Raw genomic sequence first — 27,532 nt, forward strand, 5'->3', positions numbered from 1 at the left:
GCACCCCCCACTCTCTGTGTGGAAAAACTTACCTCTGACATCCCCCTTGTACCTACTTCCAAGCACCTTAAAACTGTGCCCTCTTGTGCTAGTCTTTTCAGTTTTGGGAAAAAGCCTCTGACTATCCACACGATCAATGCCTCTCATCATCTTATACACCTCTATCAGGTCACCTCTCACCCTCCATCACTCCAAGGAGAAAAGGCCAAGTTCACTCAACCTTTTCTGATAAGGTATGCCCTTCAATCCTGGCAACATCCTTGTAAACCTCCTCTGCACTCTCTCTATAGTATCTACATCCTTCCCGTAGTGAGGTAACCAGAACTGAGCACAGTACTCCAAATGGGGTCTGACCAAGGTCTTATACAGCTGTAACATTACCTCATGGCTCTTGAACTCAATCCCACGGTTGATGAACGGCAACATACCATATGCACTCTTAGCAACATTGTCAACCTGCCCAGCAGCTTTGAGTGTCCTATTGACATAGACCTGTGAGTACCTGTGAACTTTTACAAGGTAGTGAGGTATAGGAGTGAGAGATTGACAGATAGCTCACATACACTGCTGTCTTTGTCTTATTAAACTTTGTAAAATTAGTCATCTGTTTGTCTTAAGACATAGAAAGAGGCAGCAGTAATGTATATTTAGTTTAATGTTCTTGTACAAACAATTATATAAAACGGTTTTAACCCACTCCTGAGTGCAGCTGAGGGCATCCAGTACTTGATGACTGTTGTCCAGCTTGGGTCCCTGGGTTTGCGAACAGATGGTTAACTATTCAATGAGGCTCTAGAATTACAGAAACAAGCACCAACAATGATAAGCTGAAGAGGCCGATGCATACACGATACACAGCATGTAACAGCGAAGAGCAAATATCTAACATGTTCCCGCACAGGGCAACAGAATATTGTGTCATTACCTCTGATAGAAACTTAAAACATGTTTTTGCCTCTTTATGGTGATCAGAAATCAGCATCAGAAGTTACTTGAAAGAAACAATGACCATAGAAACCGTGTTTAATATTTCAAAGGCAGGGTTTGTATTTTCTTGAGTTTCTGGCGATGGGGAGTTTCCTCCGTGCCTCTCTCTGTAGATACTCCATTGCACAGTGGCCCTTGTCCAGAGCTTACCACCGAATCTGCCTCTTTGCTTTGGCTGTGTGGATGTCCCACGAGCAATGTCAGACTCCTTGAGAAGAAGGTGGGTGACGAGGCTTTGATGGGCCCAGTCGGAGGCAGCATGGAGTGAGAGAGTTTCCTATCAGAAATACTAAACACCTGCCGAGCGGTAAGACCCAAGCACAATGAACAGACACCCTTCCATCCCACGCTGAGTACCTCCATCCAGAGATTTGCTTTCGCCCTGTCTCCTCATTATTGCAGCTTTACAATATTTTGCAACAACTTGCACATTTCCCAGGATGAAGTTAGTTATTAAAAGTTCCTGTGATGAGTTTGACTAGTTCTCTGAGTTGTGCTGGGCTTGTCTGCATCACTGCGTTATGAGATCCCAGTCGCACCGAGACTGGCGCCGCTCGAGTGACTCATGCGGGGCAGGGTGTGGGCAGTCTTGGTGTAGTCATGGGTCACAATTCGGCCATTTTCACCTGTTCCTCCCAGCGCTGGAACCCGGTCTGACGCTCTCATGGCTGCGCTTATCGAGAGCTGCAGAGACAAAACAAGAATTGGTCAATGATTGACTGTCCCATGGAGGAATTTAAGGTGGGGGTTATATGGGAGGCAGGGTTTGAGAGTCGGCACAACATTGTGGGCCGAAGGGCCTGTAATATGCTGAACTATTCTATGTTTTCTATGTTCTATGTTCTATGTTCTAATGTCATCCTGACAACAGATGATCACCAGTGAGGCAGCCTCCTCCTTCCTCACCACCACTCTTTGCAAAATCAAAAGGGATAGAAAATACAGTACTCAAAGTGTTATATCTCAATACATGCAGTTTAAGAAATAAGGTGGATTATCTTGTTAATTATTGAGGGAGAGAGGAAGAGGAGAGCCATCCGCAGTACAACCGATGTGGCAGAGAGGGCCTCAAGGTGGCTGTGGCTCAAGAGAGGGGAGCCATGGAGTCATGTGTAGCTAGCCATCTGGACACAAGCTGATCAGCTCCGGCTGGGTTACCTGGAGAAAGGTGTATGATGTTGAAAGACCCGAAACACCCGCTGATTCCAGGAACATCACTGATGATGTGTCCAGAAGCGTCAGTAGATGTATGCACACAGCATTACAGATTGTCATTACAGATGGCTGTTGTGGCCATCACTGAATCATAGCTGAAGGATGGTTGTGGTTGGGAGTTCAATGTCCATGGTTACATATTGTGTCAGAGGGATAGGAACGTAGGCAGCAGGGGTGGTGTAGCTCTACTGGTAAAGAATGGCATCAGATCAGTAGAAAGATGAGACATAGGATCAGAAGATATTGAATCCTAGTGGGCCGAGTTAAGAAACTGCAAAGGTAAAAGGACCCTGACGGCAGTTATATACATAAGCTAGGATCTGGACCCCAGGTTACAACGGGAAATAGAAAAGGGGTGTCAAAAGGGCAATGTAATTATAATCATGGGAGTTTCAACTTGCAGGTTGATTGGGAAAATCAGGTTAGTAATGGATCTCAAGAGGGTGAGTTTGATTAATGCCTATGGCTTTTTAGAGCTGTTTGTCATTGAGCCTACTAGGGGATCAGCTATACTAGATTGGGTGTTATGTAATAAACCATAGGTGATTAGGGAGCTTATGGTAAAAATCTTAGGAGGCAGTGATCACAATATGATTTGAGTTCAACTTGAAATTTGATAGGGTTAAAAGTAAAGTCTGACAGTAGTATTTCAGTGGAGTAAAGGAAGTTACAGTGGTATGAGAGAGGAGTTGGCCAAAGTAAGTTGGAAGGAGCTGCTGGCAGGGAAAGCAGCAGAGCAGCAATCACTTGAGTTACTGGGAAAAATGAGGAAGGTGCAGGATAGATGTACTCCAAAAATGAAGATGGCAAATGGCAAAGTGGTACTCTACTGGGAGTATTCTATAGGCCCCCTGGTAGCAGCAGAGATACCGAGGAGCAGATTGGGAGGCAGATTTTGGAAAGGTGCAAAAATAACAGGGTTGTTATCATGGGTGACTTTAACTTCCCTAATATTGATTGGCACTTGATTAGTTCCAAGTGTTTAGATGGGGCAGAGTTTGCTAAGTGTGTTCAGGACGGACTCCTGTCACAGTATGTTGACAGGCCGACTAGGGGGAATGCCATACTAGATCTAGTATTAGGTAACGAACCGGGTCAGGTCACAGATCTGTCAGTGGGTGAGCATCTGGGGGACAGTGATCACTGCTCTCTGGCCTTTAGTATTATCATGGAAAAGGATAGAATCAGAGAGGACAGGAAAATTTTTAATTGGGGAAGGGCAAATTATGAGGCTATAAGGCTAGAACTTGCGGGTGTGAATTGGGATGATGTTTTTGCAGGGAAATGTACTATGGACATGTGGTCGATGTTTAAGGATCTCTTGCAGGATGTTAGGGATAAATTTGTCCCGGTGAGGAAGATAAAGAATGGTAGGGTGAAGGAACCATGGGTGACAAGTGAGGTGGAAAATCTAGTCACGTGGAAGAAGGCAGCATACATGAGGTTTAGGAAGTAAAGATCAGAGATCAAGTAGCAAGAAAGGAGCTTAAGAAGGGGCTGAGAAGAGCAAGAAGGGGGCATGAGAAGGCCTTGGTGAGTAGGGTAAAGGAAAACCCCAAGGCATTTTTCAATTATGTGAAGAACAAAAGGATGACATGAGTAAAGTTAGGACCGATTAGAGATAAAAGTGGGAAGATGTGCCTGGTGGCTGTGGAAGTGAGCGAGGTCCTCAATGAATTGGTATTCATCAATGAGAGGGAACTTGATGACGGTGAGGACAATATGAGTGAGGTTGATGTTCTGGAGCATGTTGATATTAAGGGAGAAGAGGTGTTGGAGTTGTTAAAATACATTAGGATGGATAAGTCCCCAGGGCCTAACGGAATATTCCCCAGGCTGCTCCATGAGACGAGGGAAGAGATTGCTGAGCCTCTGGCTAGGATCTTTAAGTCCTCGTTGTCCATGGGAATGGTACCGGAGGATTGGAGGGAGGCGAATGTTGTCCCCTTGTTCAAAAAAGGTAGTAGGGATAGTCTGGGTAATTTCAGACCAGTGAGCATTACGTCTGTGGTGGGAAAGCTGTTGGAAAAGATTCTTAGAGATAGGATCTATGGGCATTTAGAGAATCATGGTCTGATCAGGGACAGTCAGCATGGCTTTGTGAAGGGCAGATCGTGCCTAACAAGCCTGATAGAGTTCTTTGAGGAGGTGACCAGGCATATAGATGAGGGTAGTGCAGTGGATGTGATCTACATGGATTTAGTAAGGCATTTGACAAGGTACCACATGGTAGGCTTATTCAGAAAGTCAGAAGGCATGAGATCCAGGGAAGTTTGGCCAGGTGGATTCAGAATTGGCTTGCCTGCAGAAGGCAGAGGGTCATGGTGGAGGGAATACATTCAGATTGGAGGGTTGTGACTAGTGGTGTCCCACAAGGATCTGTTCTGGGACCTCTACTTTTCGTGATTTTTATTAATGACCTGGATGTGGGGGTAGAAGGGTGGGTTGGCAAGTTTGCAGACGACATAAAGGTTGGTGGTGTTGTAGATAGTGTAGAGGATTGTCGAAGATTGCAGAGAGACATTGATAGGATGCAGAAGTGGGCTGAGCAGTGGCAGATGGAGTTCAACCCGGAGAAGTGTGAAGTGGTACACTTTGGTAGTGTGGAGGAGCAGAGGGATCTGGGGGTACATGTCCACAGATCCCTGAAAGTTGCCTCACAGATAGATAGGGTAGTCAAGAAAGCTTATGGGGTGTTAGCTTTCAAAAGTTGAGGGATAGAGTTTAAGAGATGTGATGTAATGATGCAGCTCTATAAAACTCTAGTTAGGCCACACTTGGAGTACTGTGTCCAGTTCTGGTCACCTCACTATAGGAAGGATGTGGAAGCATTGGAAAGGGTACAGAGGAGATTTACCAGGATGCTGCCTGGTTTAGAGAGTATGCATTATGATCAGAGATTAAGGGAGCTAGGGCTTTACTTTTTGGAGAGAAGGAGGATGAGAGGAGACATGATAGAGGTGTACAAGATATTAAGAGGAATAGACAGAGTGGACAGCCAGCGCCTCTTCCCCAGGGCACCAGAAACTTCCCTGGATCCCATGCCTTCTGACTTTCTGAATAAGCCTACTGTGTGGTACCTTGTCAAATGCCTTACTAAATCCATGTAGATCACATCCACTGCACTACCCTCATCTGTATGCCTGGTCACCTCCTCAAAGAACTCTATCAGGCTTGTTAGGCACGATAGGATTGGAAGCTTTTAAAAACCTACAGAGACCATCTTAAAGAATCATTAGGAAGATGAAATATGAAAGCAAGCTAGCGAGAAATATCAAAGTTGATAGTAAAAGCTTTTTTAAGTTTGGGAAGAAATAAAGGAGAGCTGAGGGTGGATATAGGACTGATAGAAAATGAGATGAGAGAAATAATAATGGGGGACAAGGAGATGACAGATGCACTAAATGAGTATTTGTATCAATCTTCTTTGCCAGATATTGAAGGGTGTGAGGGAAGGGAAGTGAGTGCAGTTGCTATTACTTGGGAGAAGGTGCTCAAAAAGCAGAATGACCTAAAGGTGCATACATCACCCGGACCAGATGAACTGCACTGTAGAGTTCTGAAAGAGGTACTAGTAGAGACTGTGGAGGCATTAATAATCTTTCAAAAATCACTGGACTCAGGCAAGGTGCCAGAGGACTGGAAAATTGCAAATGTCACTCCACTCTTTAAGAAAGGAGGAAGATAGCAGAAAGGAAATTATAGACCAGTTAGCCTGACCTCAGTGGTTGTGAAGATGTTGGAGCCAATTATTAAGTAAGAGCTTATGGAGTAGTTTGCAACACAGGAGAAGATAGCACAAAGTCAGCATGGCTTTCTTCAAAGAAAATCTTGCCCAATGAACCTCTTGGAATTCTTTGAGGAGATTATGAGTAGGATGGATAAAGAGGATGCAGTGGATGTTGTAATTCTGGACTTTAAGAAGGCCTTTGACAAGGTGCCACACATGAGACTGCTTACCAAGTTAACAGCTCATGATATCACAGGAAAGTTACTAGCATGGTTAGAGCATTGGCTGATTGGTAGGATGCAGCGAATGGGAATAAAAGGATCCTTTTCTGGTTGGCTGCCAGTGACTAGTGGTGTTCCGCAGGGGTCAGTGTTGGGACTGCTTTTTATGCTGTATATCAATGATTTAGATGATGGAATAGATGGCTTTGTTGCCAGGTTTACAGATGATGTGCAGAATGCCATGCAGAATGCTGGAGGGGCAGGTAGTGTTGAGGAAACAGGTAGGCTGCAGAAGGTCACAGACAGATTTGGAGAATGGACAAGAAAGTGGCAAATGAAATACAATGTTGGAAAATGCATAGCCATGCACTTTATTAAAAGAAATAAATATGTAGATTATTTCCTAAATCCAAAAATCTGAGTTACAAAGGGACTTGGGAGTCCTTGTGCAAAACACCATAAAGGTGAACTTGCAGGTTGAGTCGGTGGTGAAGAAGGCAAATGTAATGGTAGTATTAATTTCAAGAGATCAAGAATATAAGAGCAGAGATGTGGATATTAGACCGCTGGAAAATGACACAGGAAAGGTAGTAATGGGGGGGCGGCAAAGAAATGGTGGGTGAACTTAAGTAATTTGCGTCATTCTTCACTGTGGAAGGCACTAGCAGAATGCCAGAAATGTGATGATGTCTGAGAGCAGAAATCCGTGTAGAAGAGAAGATGTTTGTGAAGCTGAAAAGGTAGGTAAATCACTTGGAACATACTGACTATACCACAAGGTTCTGGAGGAGGTAGTTGGAGAGACCATGGAGACATTAATAATCATCGTTCAAGATTTACTAGATTCTAGAATGGCTGCATAACAAGGTAAGAGCCCATGATATGACAGGAAAGGTACTAGTATGGATAGTATGGGAAAGAATGGGAATAAAGGGAGCCTTTTCTGGTTGGCTGCTGGAGACTAGTGGTGTGCCGTGAGGTTGGTTTTGGGACCACTTCATTTCACATTGTATATCAATGATTTGGATGAAGAAACTGATGGCTTTGTGGCCGTTTCTGGATGCTATAAAGATAGGTGGAAGGGCAGGCAGTGTTTAGGAAGCAGGGTGTCTGCAGAAAGAATTAGTCAGATTGGGTGAATGGGCAAAGAAGTAATAGTTAGAATATAATGTGGGGAAGTATATAAGAGCATAAGACCATAAGACATAGGAGCAGAATTAGGCCATTCAGCCCATCAAGTCTGTTCCACCATTCAATCATGGGTTGTCCCGGATCCCACTCAACCCCATACACCTGCCTTCTTGCCATATCCTTTGATGCCCTGACCAATCAGAAAATGATCAACTTCTGCTTTAAATATAGTCTGTGGCAGAGCATTCCACAGATTCACTACTCTCTGGCTAAAAAAGCTCCTCTTTACCTCTGTTCTAAAAGATCGCCCCTCATTTCTGAGATTGTGCCCTCTAGTTTCCAATACCCCCGCCATAGGAAACATCCTCTCCACTTCCACCCTATCTAGTCCTTTCAAATTTGGTAGGGTTCAATGAGATCCCCCCCTGCATTCGTCTAAATTCCAGTAAGTGCAGGCCCAAAGCTGTCAAATACTCCTCATATGTCAACCCCTTTATTCCCAGAATCATCCTCGTGAACCTCCTCTGGAGTCTCTCCAACCCATTGAAGCGTGGAATCATTTTAGGTCATGAATTTAGCTGAAGGAATAGAGGCATGGACTATTATCTAAATGGGGAGAAAATTCAAAAATCAGAGGTACAAAGGGACTTGGGAGCCCTCATGCATGATTCCCTGAATGTTCACTTGCAGGTTGAATCAGTGGTAAGCAAGGCAAATACAATGTTAGCATTCATTTTGAGAAGACTAGAATATAAAAGCAGGTATTTCTGAGGCTTTATAATGGATTGGTCAGACTGCACTTGGAGTATTGTGAGCAGTTTTGGACCCCTTTTCTAAGAAAAGATGTGCTGGCATTGGAAAGGGTCCAGAGGAGTTTCACAAGAATGATCCCAGGAATAAAAGTGTTAATATATGAGGAGCATTTGATTGTTTTAGGCCCATACTTGCTGGAGTTTAGAAACTCGACTTCAGAAGGACCTGGCAGATTAGGAGAATGGGCAAATATCCGGCAGATGAAATACAGTGTCGGGAAGTATACAGTCGTACACTTTGATAGAAGAAATAAAAGTGTAGACTATTTTCTAAATAGGGAGAAATTTCAAAAATCTGAGGTGCAAAGGGACTTGGGAGTCCTCATGCAAGATTCCCTAAAGGCTAACTTGCAGGTTGAGTCAGTGGTGAAGAAGGCATTTATTTTGAGAAGACTAGAATATAAAGGCAAGGATGTAAGGTTAAGGCTTAATAATGCACTGGTAAGGCCTCAAGAAGCATTGTGAGCAGTTGTAAGCCCCTTATCTAAGAAAGGATATGCTAACATTGGAGAGGATTAAGAAGAGTTTTTCAGGAGAATTATTCCAGGAATGAAAGGGTTAACATTTGATGAACATTTGATAGCTCTGAGCCTGTACTGCTGGAATTCAGAAGAATGTGGAGGATCTCATTGAAACCTATCGAATGTTGAAAGATCTTGATAGAGTGAATGTGGAGAGGATGAGTCTAGGAACAGAGGGTACAATCAAAGTAGAAAGGTGCTAAATTAAAATGGAGATGGGGAAGAATTTCTTTAGCCAGGGATGTGGAATTTGTTGCCACAGACGGCTGTGGAGGCCAAGTCATTGGGTATACTTAAGAACCATAGAAAAACTACAGCACAATACAGGCCCTTCAGCTCACAATGCTGTGCTCCATGTACCCATCCAGGAGTGTCTTAAAAGACCCTATTGTATCTGCCTCCACCACCATCGCCAGCAGCCCATTCCACACACTCATCACTCTCTGCGTAAAAAAAACTTACCCCTGACATCTCCTGTACTTACTTCCAAGCACCTTAAAACTGTGCTCTCCGGTGATAGCCATTTCAGCCCTGGAAAAAAGCCTCTGACTATCCACACGATCAATGCCTCTTATCATCTTATACACATTTTATATATCTTGTATTAATAGACAATAGACAATAGACAATAGGTGCAGAAGTAGACCATTCGGCCCTTCAAGCCTGCACCGCCATTTTGAGATCATGGCTGATCAATTACTATCAATACCCAGTTCCTGCCTTGTCCCCATATCCCTTGATTCCCCTATCCATAAGATACCTATCTAGCTCCTTCTTGAAAGCATCCAGAGAATTGGCCTCCACTACCTTCTGAGGCAGTGCATTCCAGACCCCCACAACTCTCTGGGAGAAGAAGTTTTTCCTTAACTCTGTCCTAAATGACCTACCCCTTATTCTCAAACCATGCACTCTGGTACTGGACTCTCCCAGCATCTGGAACATATTTCCTGCCTCTATCTTGTCCAATCCCTTAATAATCTTACATGTTTCAATCAGATCCCCTCTCAATCTCCTTAATTCCAGCATGTACAAGCCCAGTCTCTCTAACTTCTCTGCGTAAGACAGTCCAGACATCCCAGGAATTAACCTCGTGAATCTACGCTGCACTTCCTCTACAGCCAGGATGTCCTTCCTTAACCCTGGAGACCAAAACTGTACACAATACTCCAGGTGTGGTCTCACCAGGGCTCTGTACAAATGCAAGAGGATTTCCTTGCTCTTGTACTCAATTCCCTTTGTAATAAAGGCCAACATTCCATTAGCCTTCTTCACTGCCTGCTGCACTTGCTCATTCACCTTCAGTGACTGATGAACAAGGACTCCGAGATCTCTTTGTATTTCTCCCTTACCCAACTCTACACCGTTCAGTTAATAATCTGCCTTCCTGTTCTTACTCCCAAAGTGGATAACCTCACATTTATTCACATTAAAGGCCATCTGCCAAGTATTTGCCCACTCACCCAGCCTACCCAAGTCACCCTGAATTCTCCTAACATCCTCATCACATGTCACACTGCCACCCAGCTTAGTATCATCAGCAAATTTGCTGATGTTATTTTCTATGCCTTCATCCAAATCGTTAACGTAAATGGTAAACAGCTGTGGTCCCAATACCGAGCCCTGTGGCACCCCACTAGTCACCACCTGCCATTCCGAGAAACACCCATTCACCGCTACCCTTTGCTTTCTATCTGCCAACCAGTTTTCTATCCATGTCAATGCCTTCCCCCCGATGCCCTGAGCTTTGATTTTACCCACCAATCTTCTATGTGGGACCTTATCAAATGCCTTCTGAAAATCGAGGTACACTACATCCACTGGATCTCCCCCGACTAACTTCCTGGTTACATCCTCAAAAAACTCCAACAGATTAGTCAAGCATGATTTACCCTTGGTAAATCCATGCTGGCTCGGCCCAATCCTATTAAGGTGGAGCTTGATAGGTTTCTAATTAGTCAGGGCATGAATGGTTACAATGTGAAGGCAGGAGAATGGGGTTGAGAGGGATAATAAATCAACCATGATCAAATGGAGGAGCAGACTTGATGGGCCAAAATGCTCTAATTCTGCTCTTATGTCTTATGGTCTTAAGTGCAGTCTGACTAATGCCTTATAAAGCGTCAGCGTTACATCCTTGCTTTTACATGAGAGTAAGCGTTCGGCACAGACTAGAAGGGCCGAGATGGCCTGTTTCCATGCTGTAATTGTTATATGGTTATATATGGTTATACATTCTAGTCCTCTCGAAATGAACATTGTATTTACCCTCCTTACCACTGACTCAACCTGCAAATTAACCTTTAGAGGATCCTGCATGAGGACTTCCAAGTCTCTTTGCAACTCAGGTTTTTGAATTTTCTTTCCGTTTAGAAGATTGACTATACCTTTACTCCTACCAAAGTGCTTGACCATAGATTTCCTGACACTGTATTTCTTTGCCCATTCTCCTAAGCTGTTCAAATCCACCTGGAGCCTTCTAGTTTTCTCAACACTACTTGCTTCTCCACCAATCTTCATATATCTGCAACCATGACCACAAAGCTATCAATTCCATAATCCAAATTATTGACGTATAATGTGGAAAAAAGCAATACCAACACCGACCTCTGTGGAACACCACTTGTCACTGGAACCAACCAGTAAAGCTTACTTTATTGCCACTTTTTGCCTCCTGCCAGTCAGCATGGCAACATGCTAATGTCTATTTCTAGTGGGATTGAATGACATAGTTGTGATGATATGCTAATGGGCCATAGTGACTGAATAATTTCCTGGGATTCATACCTTTGAGCGGAAAATCCTACAAAAGATTGTGGATTCGGCTCAGTACATCACGGGTAAAGTCCTTCCAACCTTTGTGCACATCTACATGCCATAGAAAACAGCATCCATCAACAAAGATCCTCACCACCCAGGCCATGTTCTTTTCTCACTGCTGCCATCAGGTGGAAGGTACAGGTACCTCAGGACTCACACCACCAGGTTCAAAAACAGTTACTACCCCTCAATCATCAGGCCCTTGAACAAAAGAGGATAACTACACTCATTCTATTTCTGGTGTTCACTCAACCAGTGATCTCACTTTAAGGACTCTTTATCTTGTTATTTCATGCCCTTGTTACTTATTGCTATTTATTGATATTTGCATATTGCACATTTTTTTGTCTTCTGTGCTCTTGCTCTTCCATTGATCCTGTTTACAGTTACTATTCTATAGATTTGCTGAGTATGCCCACAGGAAAAAAATCTCAGGGTTGTATGTGCTGACGTGTATGTACTCTGATAGTAAATTTTACTTTGAACATTGAATGCCATAGCTGTGATAATATGCTAATTGGCCACAGTGACAGGATCATCTCCCCAGGATTCATACCTTCATATGAATACCATAGTCGTGATGATATGCTGATGAGCCATAGTGACTGAATCATCTTCTGGGGTTTCATACCTTCGCATGTTTTGTGTGGCTCAGCTATTACAGAATCTAATATTGAATCTTATTTACTATTTCATCCTGAATGTGAGTCACCGGGCGGTGAAATGCGGGCCTGTTGCATGTCACTGGCCAACATGGTCAAGGCCTGGAGCCTTTCAAAGCAGCGATGCCTGGATCCTAGAGTGAGGTACATTGTGGTGTTCAGACAATTTAAATAACAGCCCAGATTGGAGGCGAGAGCCAATTTGGCTCACTCTCTCCTCTTCACTCCTCTCACCAGGGTGCGGAACCTTTCACTGTTCCGTTGTTTAGTCAATTTAAATGTCAGCCTAGAGACTATAAAGACAGGATGTTGGTTGGGATGAGAGCCGATTTCACACATTCTCTGTAATGGTCATTTTCAAGGCGCTGAGGTAATCAAGACTGCTCTAGCTGCTGTGCACCACTCCCACTTATATAATGAACTGATAAGCATTGCTTTGGACATGCTTCAGGGTTCGGTTCTAAGGACTCATTTTTGGTTTGGAATGTTGTTGTTTGCTTCAACTGTTCACATGATTTGTATTTTTCCTTTCTCCATGACACAGTCATGGATACACAGAGAGTAAAGGAGGGGGCTTAGGACACAACCCCTATGGGGCTCCTGTGTTGAGGGTCAAAGGGGCAGGGATGAAGGACCCACTCTTACTACCTGCTGGCAATCTGACAGGAAGTCCAGGATCCAGCTGCACAAGGCAGGGTGAAGGCCAAAGTCTCTGAGCTTCTTGTCAAGCCTGGGTGGATGTACGGTGTTGAATACTGAACTGTAGTCCAAGAACAACATTCTCACATAAGCATCCTTCTTCTCCAGATGTGTAAGGATGGTGTGTAGAGCTGTGGCTATTGCATCATCTTTTGATTGGCTGTGTCAGTACGTAAATTATAGGGGGTCCAGTGTGGGTGGTAGCTTGCTGCTAATGTAGTCCTTGACCAGCCTCGCAAAGCATTTGCTTATTATTGAGGTGAGTGCATCAGGATGCCAGTCGTTCAGGCATGTTACCTTGGTGTTTTTAGATACAGGGACAATGGTGGATGCTTTGAAGTGGGAGGGCACTCTACATTGGGAGAGGCAGAGATTAAAAATGTCTGTAAACACATCTGCCAGTTGTGCCGTGCACATCCTGAGTACCTAACCTGGGATGCCGTCCGGTCCCGCAGCCTTGCGACTGTCCACTCGTTGGAAACACCTGCATACTTCAGCCTCAGAGATGACCAAGGTGCAGGTCACTTTACCGGCTCTCCTCAAGGGCTCAGTGTTGTCGACATCGAACAAAAAAAGATTTAGCTCATCTGGGAGAGAGGCTGCGATGTTGGCAGCACCACTGAGCTTAGCTTTGAAGTCTGCAATAGTGTGCAAACCTTGCCATAAGCTGCATGTGTTTTTGGTGGAGAGTTATGTCTGCATCTTGTCCCTGAATTGTCATTTTGCTGCCCTGATGGCTTTGCGCAGATTGTAGCTGCATTTCTTGAGATCCTGTTGGTTACTGGCAACATAAACTCTCTCTTGCGCAGTAAGGTTAGCACGCATGGAACTGTTGATCCACTCTTTCTGGTTTGGATAGTCCCTGACCGATTTTTGGGTGCAACATCCTTGATGCACTTTCGGATGAAGCTCGTGACCCCATCTGTGAACTTGGAGACATCCTCATCGTGAAAGACATTCCAGTTGATGTCATCAAAACAGCCCTGTAGTGTGGAGACCAATTGGTTGGACCAATGGTGGACCGTTTTAACTATGGCCGCCTCTTGTTTCAGCTTCTGCCTGTACATCAGCAGCAGCAAGATGGAGGAGTGATCCGACTGCCCAAATGGTGGATGGAGGAGCACTTCATAAGCATTGTGGGAGGGAGAGTAGAAGTGGTCGAGTATGCTATCTCCCCGTGTGCTCACCTGGATGTGTTGACAAAACTTTGGAGAGGCTTTAGACAGTGACACTCTATTAAAGTCTCTGGCAACGATGAAGGCAGCCTCTGGTTGTACAGTCTACAAGGTGTTGATGATCTCGTACAGTTTCTTGAGAGCCAGGTCAGCATCAGCCTGCGGTGGAATATACACAGCTGTGATAATAACAGCCGTGAACTCCCTAGGCAGCCAGAAAGGTCTACACAGAAGCACAAGATACTCCATATCTGGGAAACAAAAGGATTTGAGGGCATGCACATTTCAGGGGTCACACCAAGCATTATTGACCATGAAGCTTATCCCACCTCTCTTACTCTTTCCAGAGAGGTTTTTAGACCTGTCTGCCCAGAACAGGGAGAACCCAGAGGGCTCGATGGCATGACCTGGTATCTCCTCTGTCAGTCAGGTCTCCATGAAGCACAAAATGTTACATTCCTTTGTTTCCTGCTGATAGGAGATTCTGTCTCTCAGTTCCCACAGCTTGTTGTCCAGGGACTGAACTTTAGCCAGGAGTATGTTAGGGAGCATATAGAACTTAAAGCATAGAACATAGAATATTACAGCCCAGTGCAGGCTCTTTGGTTCACAATGTTCTTCCAAACTTTTAACCTACTCTAAGATGAATCTAACCCTTCCTTTCTAGGCAGCCCTCAGTTTTTCTAGGGAAAAAAGCACTGGCTGTCTACTCTCTCCATCCCTCTTAGAATTATAAATATCTCTATCAAGCCACCTCTCATCTTCCCTTACTCCAAACAGAAAACCCCTAGTTGGTTCAACCTATCCTTATAATACATGCTCTCCAATCCAGGCAGCATCCTGTTAAATCTCTTCTGTGCCCTCTGTAAAGCTTTCTCATCCTTCCTATAATGAGGCAACCAGAGAGAGAGGCCTTCCATCGGTTGAGTTCCACCATAGATGTTGCATTCCAGTTGTCTACGTGATATGCAAGCCAGGGCAGTATGATATGGAGAGCAAGCTGTTGCCAATGTAGCAGGCTCCCCCTCTCCATGGAGCTGATGAATCTAAAGCAACAGCAGAGACTGATACAGTTTGGCCCCAGTGGTGTTGCAGGAGTTGGTAGTCAGCATTGAACACTTTAGGGACTCCAGCTGTGGGTTTTTCCTCATGTTTATTCTGAAGCCTTCCCCATGAATGGGTATAGCCACAGGGCAGTGGAAGTTCGAGATCGGAGTTTTTCTTCTCCTGGATGAGCTGCCAACCACGGCTGACTAGCCCCATCTGCCTGAAGTGACTGGTTTTAAGGTGCCAGTAACCCACCTTTGCCCTTTAGAAACATAGAAAACCTACAGCACAATATAGGCCCTTTGGCCAATAATGCTGTACCCAACATGTACTTACTTTAGAAATTACTAGGGTTACCCATAGTCCACTATTTTTCTAAGCTCCATGTACCTATCTAGGAGCCTCTTAAAAAACCTTATTGTATCTGTCTTCACCACCGTCGCCGGCAGCCCATTCCACACACTCACTACTCTCTGCATAAAAAAACTTACCCCTGACATCCCCTCTGTACTGTACCTACTTCCAAGCACCTTAAAACTGTGCCCTCTTGTGTTAGCCATTTCAGTCCTGGGAAAAAGCCTCTGACTATCCACATGATCAATGCCTCTCATCATCTTATACACCTCTATTAGGTCACCTCTCATCCTCTGTTGCTCCAAGGAGAAAAGGCCAAGTTCACTCAACCTATTCTCATAAGGCATGCTCCTCAATCCAGGCAACATCCTTGTAAATCTCTGCACCCTTTCTATAGTTTCCACATCCTTCCTGTAGTGAGGCGACCAGAACTGAGCAGAGTACTCCAGGTAGGGTCTGAACAGGGCTCTATATAGCTGTAACATTACCACTTGGCTCTTGAACCCAATTCCACAGTTGATGAAGGCCAATAGACCATATGCCTTCTTCACCACACAGTCAACCTGCACAGCAGATTTGAGTGTCCTATGGACTCGGCCCCAAGATCCCTCTGATCCTCCACACTGCCAAGTGGGGTCTGACCAGGGTTCTATCAGTAGAAACGGTTCTGTTAGGTTTAGTAGCTAAGCCACATGTGAAGGCCAGGAACTGGACTTGGCTGAAAGAAGGTTATTCGCGAGACATGCTGTTGGGAGCATTTAATAGGAAGTGCAAGATTGTCCCCACAACTACCCTCCTATAACCCTGAAGAACCATAAGGTGACCATAACCAGACACAATACTGCAATACTTTTCATAAAGTTTCTGTTTGATAAAAAAAACTTTTCACACATTCCTTGTTCAGACACAAAGGCAGAATTTGATTAGAGTGGGGGACAACCTGGGCATGAAGGGGCAACCCTTTAACTCTGGGCTGGGTTAGGATGGTGGTGAGGGGGTGTACTGATATTGGGACATGTGGACCTGTTGTAAGTGGTGCCAGCAGCCACAACTTGGGCATGAAGTAATGGTTAAAGTACCCATGCACTACGCTTTTCTCACAACTTGCCACTGTGCCGTTCCCTGCCCAGTGCTATGAGCACATAAACTGCTTTCTCAGGCGATTGAACCTATGGATTAGAAGGGATCCCGTGCTGTGAAGAGTTCTTCACCTTCATTCTTGCTGCTTCAGTCCTGGACTTGTAACAGAATTCCACCAGAGCAACGAGCATCGCCAGACCCAGTCCGCCAATCAGGATGTAGAAAACTCCTGCCACGTTGCTGAGACTCAGGGCACTCGTCTTGTCCTGGCAGAGGGAGAGGCACAAACTGGCTCAGAACACTCACTGGCATAGAAGCACAGCACAGTTAGAGTGCAGACACCGAGTCACAGCGTAAAGCAGGGAGAGGAGTGCAGAGTGACAGGAAGGAACGAGGGATGTGAGGCAAATTACACCCCTTCCTGTGCCATCACTGATTTGCAAACATTCAACCTTTGTGACAGCCTGTGACTCAGCACAAATACAAACGTGTTTCACAGGGGAAACAGTGGCGCTCACCCTCTAGAAACCACCCTGGGCATGTTCAGCACCCACCCATGGACAGCACCAAAATGGGCTCTTTTATCACCCACCCACAATGTTCAGTACCCATGACCTACTGCAGTACCCATTTAGCACACACTGTTGTTGACAGCACAGACTGGGCACAGATAGGTCCCTTCCTCACTCTCGCCCTCCCTTTTGGATAACATTCTGACAGAAGCCTCCATTCCTCAGAGGTTCAGTTTTCCTGTCATTGGTCACCCCTGGGCGGATGATTGCTGGGTGAATGGCCTTACTAACCACCGGAGACACCAAAGGGACAGTCTATAAGTCTGTCCTAGAATGAAGTCAGGATGAGAAGAGCACAGCTATGAGCTCAGGTCTAGGCGTAGTCTGTAGGTCTCCCACCCATGGGTAGAGGCACATTGGCAGCAGAAGGGTTAAATATCCACTCACCTATCACATCATTTCCATCAATAGCCCAGTTTATTGAAGAGAATCTGCCCTATTCATGTCTTCCCTTCATAGGGGGGGCGTGGGGTTCTCCTCCTGACTGTCAGTCTGTGCATGAACTCACAGTGGAGGGAACACCAGGTTGGAAATTTCCTGGTTTAGAGTCACTGGGACACTTGGACCACTGGACAACCAAGGATCTGGGGTTTAATGTCTTGAGCAAGATCCATGAGTGGTGCTTTGTACAGAGAGGCAGAAAGTAGTCTGCCTTAGAAATAGCTCTGGGCCCATCCCTGCCAGTTCTCCATCCTCCCCATCACTTCCGTCTTCCCTGCCCGAGGGACAGCTCACAGACTAGAAGAACTGACCCCCCCCTGGAGGCTGTAGGACTGGGAGTGAGACCCAATGCCACTTCTTTGTGGTGTATGGACACTGAGGTCTTGATGGATCTAACATCAACAGGGGCAATGGAGATATTGCTGGACTTTGGTGAGAGTGGGAGCCCAAACCAACTAACTTACACCGATCCCTTACCCTGTCCCTAGAGGAAAGTAAGAGAAGCAGGCAGTGAGGGGAATGGAGTTAGAATGGTTCCCCCAATCCTCTCACCTGTCTCCCTTACCCGTCCTCCCACCACTCCCAACTGCAGTACCTTGGACAGTAAATTATATACGTCTCCCAGCCAGTGGGGAAGTTACAGGCATGGAGTCTTTCTCAGTAACAGGGGCCTCTGAGAGAGGGTTCTGGAATCATGCGGAATTCAAAAGGGCAAGAGTGGGCGCAACTGGTGTTCAGGGGACACCAATGAATTGCCTGAATGAGCAGGAGTCATTGTCTTTCTTAGCGGCATACTTGCAATATTTATTGGTTAACAAATAAATATTGGGAAAGGGGAGAGAATGAAGTGGGAGGGTGGTGGGGACGGGGGACTGCAGTAACTGGAGGGGCATGTTGGGAGAGAGAGGGAAGGAGTGAGGGAGAGAATACAGAGAGAGATTGGATAGAGTGAGTGATCAGAGGGGTTTGTGGTTCAGAGGGGAGATAATAGAGATAAAGGGTATAGAGGGAGGGAGATTAAAGGGAGATTTCAATGGAAGTAGAGAGTGAAATGGAATGGAGAAAGGTAGGTGGAGTTGACAGTGGGGAGAGAGGTGGGGATGGGAGGAGATGAAATTCATATGGAGGGAGGGGATAGAGGGAGGTGAGGATGGGAGAATGGATAGAGGAAGGCATGGATGGAGGAAGATTGGATATAGAAAAGTAAGGATGGGAGAAGATGGCATAGAGAGAGGTGTGTATGGGAGAAGATGGGATAGAGGGAGACATATGGAGGAAGGGGTTGGGGAGGTGTGGATGGGAGAAGATGGGTTAGAGGGAGGTGTGGATGGGAGGAAATGAGATGGAGGGAGATGAGGATGGAGGGAGGTGGAGCTGGGGCAAGAAGCTGGTGTGAGGCATGACACCAGCACAGAGCAGAGGGGCTGCAGACCCTTGACTCTCTCTGCAGTGCGGTGAGTCCCACCAGTGTGGCAGTGAGACCCCACACCCTGGATCTCCAGCACAGGCTACACTGGCTCCTTGGCTGACAAGCTTAGGCTTGGAGAGGGTCCGTGGTTCCGGAGCGGCTTAGCCTGCCTCGGGTATCGTGCGATTCGTGCATTTCATGCAGTAACTAACCTTACTGCTGGAGTCTTTCCTTCCACATTCACCTTTACCGTACCACCATTTGTTTTTCAGCTTGTCTAAGATGCCTTGCTCACTGAGTTTCAATACTGCAAGGTTTACTCGATTTCTTCTCGTGAAACATAACATAAATAACATTATCAATGTTATTTTATGTTATCCATTAGAAAACACATTTCAGATTCACAGTTCCAAATGATAGAGCGGAGGGCTCCGTCTGGCTGGGAAAGTGCCCCACTCCCAGCGACACGTGCCGGCTCCTTCACCATGTAACCAGCAACACCCCGCACCAGACTGTGACAGGAGATACATCCTTGGCCACTTTTGGGGCACCACAGAAACTTCTGGGGCATCAGCTGAGGACTCTCTTCCATGGCATCCAGCCAGATGTAGAGATGTAGGGTAAGATACAACCTCCTAGCAGCCGAGGGTGAAGAGGCAGAGAGGCAGATTGGTCAGGTATGCCGATGGAGGTTGTTTCTCGCCAGGACTTCTGGTGTTGGGGACAGACCATTGAGGGAGCTGACTTTGTTACGGGGCCTGAGCTCATCTGAAAGAAGCAGTCTTGCCTCATTTGGAAGTGAAGTGAGTTCAGTCTGGTCCAGGAATGAACTGGTAACTCACAGTCCTCCAGAAACAGGGCTGGGGATCTCTGTCTCATTAACTCAGGGATTGGGAGAACCCCAGTCTGTCCCAGTGAGGAAGACAACTGTGGGCTGGTGTCTCAGGTATTTGTGATTTCTGCTTTGTCCTGCTCTGTGTCCAGTCAGTTACTGGTCAGGAATTGATCAATCACTACTCAGAGTCTGGTTGGTTATTGATCAGTGTTCAGTAAGTTATTGTCAGTTAGTGCTCTGACTCCAGTCAGTTACTGGTCAGTGTCTGACCATAAGATCAAGGACATAAGAGCAGAATTAGGCCAGTTAGCTGATTCATCATGGCTGATCTATTTCCCTTTCAATTCCATTCTTCTGCCTTCTCCCTGTAACCTTTCATGCCCCAACTAATCAAGAACCTTTCAACCTTCGCCTTATATACACCCACTGACCGAGCCTCCATAGCTACCTGTGGCAACAAAATCCACAGATTCGCCACCTTCTGGCTAAAGAAATTCATCTTCCTTCTAAAAGGATGCAGCTCTATTCTGAGGCTGTGCCCTCTGTTCCTAGACTCACCCACCAAAGGAAACATCCTCTCTATATATACTCTTTTGAGGTCTTTCAACATTTAACAGATTTCAATGAGATTCCACCCCTCCCCCCCAGCATTTCTTCTAAATTCCATCAAGTACAGACCCTGAGCCATCAAACACACATCATATGTTAACTCTTTCATTTCTGGAATAATTCTCCTGAAACTCTTCTGAATCCTGTTCAACATCAGCACATCCTTTCTTCAATAAGGGGCCCAAAACTGCTCACAATATTCCAGGTGAGGCTTCACCAGTGCCTCAGCCTGATAAAGGCACAGCGTCACATTTTAGCTTTTATATTCTAGTCCTCTTAAAATGGATGCTAATATTCCATTTGTCTTTCCCACCGCTGCCTCAACATGCAAGATAACCTTTAGGGAATCCTGCATGAGGACTCCCAAGTCCCTTTGCACTTCAGATTTTTGAATTTTCTCCCCATTTAGAAAATAGTCTACGCTTTTATTCCTTCTACCAAATTGCATGACCACACACTTCCCAACTGTATTCCATCTGCCATTTCTTTGCCCATCCTTCTGCAGCCTCCCTGCTTCCTCAGCATTGCCTGGCCGCCCCTTCACCTATCTTCATATCATCTGCAAAACTGGTCATAAAGCCATCAATTCCATCATCCAAATCATTGACATACAATGTAAAAAGAAGTGGTCCCAAGACCGACCCCTGCAGAACACCACTAGTCATTAGCAGCCAATCAAAAAAGGCTCATTTTATTCCCACTCTTTATCTCCTGTCAATCATATCCATGCTAGTATTCTTCCTGTAATAACATGGGCTCATAGCCTTGTTAAGCATGGCACCTTATCAAAACACTTCTGAAAATCTAAGTACAAAATATCCACCAATTCTCCTTTGTCTATCCTGCTTATTATTTCAAAGAATTCCAACAGATTTGTCAGGCAAGACCTTCCCTTAAGTCCTGACAAAGGGTCTCGGCCTGAAACGTCGACAGTGCTTCTCCTTATAGATGCCGCCTGGCCTGCTGTGTTCCACCAGCATCTTGTGTGTGTTGTTTGAATTTCCAGCATCTGCAGATTTCCTCGTGTTTGACCTTCCCTTAAGGTCAGTTATTGCTCAGCAACTGACCAGTGTCTAGTCAATTATTGGTCAGTGTCTGGTCAGTTACTGGTTATTTATTACTCAGTGTCTAGCCAGTTATTGGTCAGACTTTGGTTAATCTCTGGTCAGTTTCTGTTTAGTCTCCAGTCAGTGTTTGCTCAGTTGCAGGGATGAGTGGCTATTGAGGAGTGGTATTAACCCTTTCCCTCCCTCTGTGTAAGATTCCTGGTGAATCTGTGAATTCACTGCAGAAGCAGAAACTTGATTGAGATAGAAAGTCCTACTCTAGTGGATAGCAGAAAGTACTGGACATGCCTGGTCTCACCACTGTCCCAGATAGCTGGATCCCAGCTCTGGGGTACTGGAGACCCAGTCCAGGGAATGCCCACTGTCCCAGACTCAGCCTTAGACAACACTGAGGTGGATATAAAGGATGTGAAGAGGCAGAGAGAGTCAGTACTGGTCGCAGCCATTTTCAGACAGACAGCCTTTGGTAACAACCAGTGGGGGCAACTACCCTCAGAGCATGGGGTCAGTTCACCTGAGTGTGGAGAAAATTTCCCTCTGAGTGTGCAGCCAGATCCCTTCTGAGTGTGGGATTAGTTCCCCTGAGAGTGGGGAAAATTCCCCTCTGAGAGTGGGGCCAGTACTCTTCAGGGTGTGGGGTTAATTCCTCTCTGAGTATGGGGCGAATCCTCTCGAGTGTGGGGCCATGCTGGTTGTCTGCTGGTTACACAGTTGTGTTTTTTACCCAGGAGTTTCCCACTGGAGCTGACCTTCGCGTCACCGCCGCCACTGCCACATTCTCCCTTGTCGTACCACCATTTGTTTTTCAATTTGTCCAACAGTCCCTGTTCGTTGAGTTTAAGAACTGCCAGGTTTACTGGGTTTCTTGCAAAGATAAAACATACTCATCAGTTGTGAGCAGAAAAAGTGTCCATCAGAATTGGAGACGTTATTTCACGAAGAGCTAAAGTGGTGAAATATTGATACTACGGAGTGTGGAAGAAGTGTCGATTAGGGACAGGGAAAGGGTCAGGATTGGATTGGGTATAGGGTCAAAGACTTGGATGGAGTCAGGGTCAGGATCATGAACAAGTCAGGGATGGGGACAGGGTCAGGTGTGGGGGTTGGGGATTGGGACAAAGTTGGGGCAGGAATGGGGTCAAATCAGGGTGGGAGGTCAGAATTGGAGTTAGGGTCAGGGTTGAGATCAGCGTCAAGGTTGGGGTCAGGATGTGACACCCTGCCACTTTGTTTTTGGCCTATTTCTACATTATCCAGGTCCCCCACTTGCCTTCATTGGGATCTTCCTCCTCATTAAATCCATTTTAAAGTTTAAGGTTACCAGTATGCTAAGGTAGTGGGGTTATTACTTGTGCTTAATGTTGGGGAGGTTTTAATATAGGGAATGGGTGCTGTGTACCAATTTGTCGGGGTGTGAAGGGGAGGGCCAGGAATGGGGGTAAAGTTGGGCAATAGAGGTGGAGGTTTCACGGTGAAGGAAGGGGAAGGGGACTGGCAGTGCAGGGAGGGGTGGTGTGGAACCTGACGGTGGGGGGTGGGAGAAAGGAAAAGAACTGATGGTGCTGTGGGCTGAACTTGGCCTCCTGGTGGGGAGAGAGCTCAGGTTTATGGGGGTTTGTATGAGGGGTGTAGATGTTAAATTTAGGTGTAGAGTTGGGAGATGGAGATGTAGGCCTCCCCGTGGGAAGAGAGAGGCAGGGTGGAGGATGGGACCTGGTATTAAGTGAGCTCGTTTGTGGGTATGAGGCCAGGGTTAGTTGGGGTGTTGTCTGGGTTAGTTGGGTGTTGGCCTTTGGATGTTAGGATTAAGGGTTGGGGTGGGGTTGTCTATGTGGGGCTGGGGTGTTAGGGTTGTGGAGTTTAGTGTTGGAAGATATGTGAAGCTGTGATGGATAGGGTGGATGGCCAAGGTTAGTCAGAGTGCAGTGAAGAGTAGCCTGGTGAAAGTCTTCGGTCCTGGTGCAAATGTGAAACCGGGCCAGCTGTCCTTTGACAATGCCTCTGAAAGTGTGCTTGGGATGGTGGCACCTTGTGTGTAGGAAGGTGTAGGTATCTGTAATTTTAAAAAGTATTTGGGTGGCCAGTTTCGGCCTGCCTTTTCCCAGTGTAGTGTCCAGGAAGTAAATTTTCTCCCTACTTGTGGCCTTAACCTTAATGGATGGGTGATGAGTGTTCAGGATTTGGATGAATTCCTCTGGTTCTAACTCAAAATATGTCCACACTCCCCAGATGTCATCCAAGTATTTGTAAAGACACGTGGGGTTTTTGGGACACTTTGGATAACCCGTCTCTTCCCACTTTGCCATGTATATATTGACATAGTGTGGAGCAAACTTCTTTCCCATTGTTCCCATTGTTGTGCCCTTGACTTGTAAGTAGAAGTCATCATTGAATTTTAAGCCATTTTTAGTCAGGCTGAGGTTTAAGGAGTTTTATCAAGACCTTGTCTGGTCTCCCTAGATGAGGGTTCTTCTGCAGGATATCGCTCACTGCCTCTATACCTCTGTCTGTTTCTATATTGGTGTATAGGCTTTCAATGTCCATGGTGAAGAGTATGGCCTCCAGGAGCACTGACATGGAATTGACATACTGGATGAAGTATTATTTGTCCTTGAGGGTTTAAACTAATTTGGCAGGGGAATGGGAACCGGAGTGACAGAGCTAAGGAAGTGAAAACAGAAATAAATCAAAGATAGTGTGCAACAGAAATGACAGAAAGGACAGGCAGGAGATGAGGCATAATCACAGCTAGTGGGATGATTTACAGGGCAATAGAGGCATGGTGCAGTTAAAACAGAAAGCAAAAATACTGGACTGAAAGTGTTATATTTGAATGCACACAGCATAAGAATCAAAATGGACGATCTTGAAATTCAGCTATAGATTGGCAAGTATGACATTGTGGCCATTTCAGAAACTTGGCTAAAGGATGGCAGTCATTTGATATATGGTGTATTAAAAATATAGGTTAGTAGGCAGAGGGGGTGGTGTGGCCCTGTGTATAAGAAATAATATTAAATCATTAGAAAGAGATGACATAGCATTGGAAGGTGTAGAGTCTCTAAGGGTTGAGTTAAGAAATGACAAGGGTAAAAGAGACACTAATGGCAGTTGTATACAGGCCTCCAAACAGCAGCCGGGATGTGGATTACAAATTACAGCAGGAGATAGAAAAGGTGTGTCCGAAGGGCAATGTCATGATAACCGTTGGGGATTTTAACATGAAAGTGGATTGGGAAAAGTAGGCCAGTACTGGACCTCAAGAGAGAGAATTTGTAGAATGTCTAAGGGATGACTTTTTATGAAAGCTTGTTGTTAAGCCCACTAGGTGATCGGCTCTGCTGGATTGAGTGTTGTGCAATGATCCTGATCCTGACGAAGGGTCTCGGCCCAAAATGTCAACAGTGCTTCTCCCTATAGATGTTGCCTGGCCTGCTGTGTTCCACCAGCATTTTGTGTGTGTTGCTTGAATTTCCAGCATTTGCAGATTTCCTTGTGTTTACAATATGATCAAGTTCACTTTGAAATTTGAGAAGGAGAAACTAAATTCCAATGTGTTGGTATTTCAGTGGAATAAAGGAAATTACAATGGTATGAGAAGGGAACTGGCCAAAGATGACTGGAAAGGGACACTAGCAGAGTAGCAATGGCTGGAGCTTCTGCGAAAAATGAGGGAAGTGCAAGACTGATATATTCCAAATAAAACATTTTTGAATGGAAGAAGGACACAACCGTGGCTAACAAGTAAAGTCAGAGCCTAAGTAAAAGCAAAAGAGAGGGCATACTAGGAAGCCAAAGCATTAATAAAGATCTTTCAAGAATCGATAGATTCTGGCATTGTACCGGATGACTGGAAAATTGCAAATGTTACTCCACTATTTAAAAAGGGTGGAAGCAGCAGAAAGGAAACTATAGACCTGTTAGCCTGACATCAGTGATTGGGAAATTGTTGGAATCAATTGTTAGGGATGAGCTTACGGAGTACCTGGAGGCACAAGACAAGATAGACCAAAGACAGCATTGTTTCTTGAAAGGAAAATCCTGCCTGACTAACTTACTGCAATTTTTTGAGGAAATTACAAGCAGGGTAGACAAAGGAGATGCAGTAGATGTGGTGTACTTGGATCTTCAGAAGGCTTTTGACAAGGTGCGGCACATGAGGCTGCTTAGTAAAATAAAAGCCCATGGAATTACAGGGAAGTTACTAGCATGGGCGGAGCATTGGTTGATTGGCAGAAAACAGAGTGGAAATAAAAGGATCCAATTCTGATTGGTTACCACTGGAATTCTACAGGGGTCGGTTTTGGGACTGCTGCTTTTTACAATGTATGTCAATGATTTGGACTATGGTATTAATGGATTTGTGGCTAAATTTGCCAATAATACAAAGATAGGTGGAGGAGCGGGTGGTGTTGAGGAAACAGAGAGCCTGCAGAGAGACTTAGATAGTTTAGGGGAATGTGCAAAGAAGTAGCATATTAAATACAATGTTGGAAAGTGTATGGTCATGCACTTTGGTGGAAGAAATAAACAGGCAGACTATTATTTAGATGGGGAGAGAATTCAAAATGCAGAGTTGCAACGGGACTTGTGAGTCCTTGTGCAGGATATCCTAAATGTTAACCTATAGGTTGAGTTGGTGAAGAAGGTGAATGCAATGTTGGCATTCATTTCTAGAGGTTTAGAATATAAGAGCAGGGATGTGATGTTGAGGCTCTATAAGGCACTCGTGAGACCACACTTCAAGTATTGTGTGCAGTTTTGAGCTCCTTATTTTAGTAAGGATATACTGACATTGGAGAGGGTTCAGAGAAGATTCGCAAGAATGATTCCAGGAATGAAAGGGTTACTCTATGAGGAACGCCTGGCAACTCTTGGGCTGTATTCCCTGGAGTTCAGGAGAATGAGGCGGGATCTCATAGAAACATTCCGAATGTTAGAAGGCCTGAACAGATTTGATATGTCAAAGTTATTTCACATGGTAGGGGAGTCTAGGACAAAGAGGGCACAACTTCAGGATGGAAGGATGTCCATTTAGAACAGAGAAATTACTTTAGTCAGAGGGTGGTAAATCTGTGGAATTTGTTGCCATGAGCGGCTGTGGAGGCCAAGTCATTGGGTGTATTTAAGGCAGAGATAGATAGGTTCTTGATTAGCCAGGGCATCAAAGGGAATGGGGAGAAGGCAGGGGAGTAGGGATAACTGCAAGAATTCGATCAGCCCATGACTGAATGGTGGAGCAGACTCGATGGGTCGAATGGCCTACTTCTGCCTGTATATCGTATGGTCTTATAATGTAGCTGGAGTGTTTCTGCGATAGTGGGTTAAGGAAGGCATCAATGTACTCTGCTATCCTGTACGATTCACTGCTGCAGTCTGACACGATGGATGGGCCGGGTGGGATTTCTCCGGAACAGTCCATGTGTCTGGGTTCTTGTTTGAGGAGAATATAGAGTTTTCTTGCTCATGGCTGTGTTCCTGTCAGATACTCCACTTGCTTCTCTTTGAGCTTTTTAGCCCTCAGTTCTTCCAAAATGTTCTTAATTTCCTCCTGAGTTTCCCTGTACATAGGTTCTGTCAGTTAGCATAGTGTTCGGTGTTGTTTAATTGTCTGTGTGCGTCAAACAGGTATTGTTGCCTGTCCATGTTGCCAGTCCTTGACTGGCTCATTTTACCTGATAACAATCATCTTATTTCCTTTAAACTCTTTCAGGGCTGCTCTCTCTTTCCTAGTTAAATTGGGTTTATCTTGCATTTCTGTCTCTCTCTCAACCCTCTCAATCATATCATTCAGTATACTCTCAAATTCTAGAATGGCCTTTGATATCTCCCCCCTCTTGGGCATCCAGTGTGAGGGTGGGGTGAAAGGGGTTCTTCTACCTTCTGAGTGATCAAAAAAATCTCTGAGTACCATTTCCCTATAGAATTCAGCTACAGTATGTCCCCGGGGTCAGGGTTGGGTCGGAGTTGGGGTCAGGTTGTGATAATACAGGCAGTGAGAAAAATGTCCATCTAGTGTTTGTGAATCTTGTACTGGAGTTGCTGTAACACTTTGGGAATACCAGAGTTCCTACAGTTACCAGGGTTATTAAGTCCACCACATGGTAGCAGATGCCTGCTCCTCTCTCTCCAATTACTCCTGCTCCCCT

The 27,532-nt window shown here is 45.3% G+C and overlaps 1 protein-coding gene across 3 annotated transcripts in view; it reads right to left on the reverse strand.

The window, feature by feature from the left end:
• Nucleotides 1-637: 637 nt before the first annotated feature.
• The window catches only part of LOC140739096 (glutamate receptor 1-like), a 643,907-nt gene continuing 617,012 nt past the window's right edge, over nucleotides 638-27,532 (reverse strand). Inside the window, exons 14-16 of one of the 3 annotated variants that reach the window (XM_073067046.1) lie at nucleotides 19,085-19,199; nucleotides 16,583-16,717; nucleotides 638-1,671 (exon numbers count right to left, since the gene is read on the reverse strand). In XM_073067046.1, coding sequence (XP_072923147.1) covers nucleotides 1,507-1,671; nucleotides 16,583-16,717; nucleotides 19,085-19,199 — 415 coding nt within the window. In that variant the 3' untranslated portion in view covers nucleotides 638-1,506. Of the gene's footprint in view, nucleotides 1,672-16,582; nucleotides 16,718-19,084; nucleotides 19,200-22,132; nucleotides 22,248-27,532 lie in introns of all 3 variants that reach the window. The other 2 variants (XM_073067045.1, XR_012101563.1) reach the window with 2 other exon arrangements.

This window comes from Hemitrygon akajei, chromosome 15 (assembly GCF_048418815.1).
Source record: "Hemitrygon akajei chromosome 15, sHemAka1.3, whole genome shotgun sequence".
NCBI lineage: Eukaryota > Metazoa > Chordata > Chondrichthyes > Myliobatiformes > Dasyatidae > Hemitrygon > Hemitrygon akajei.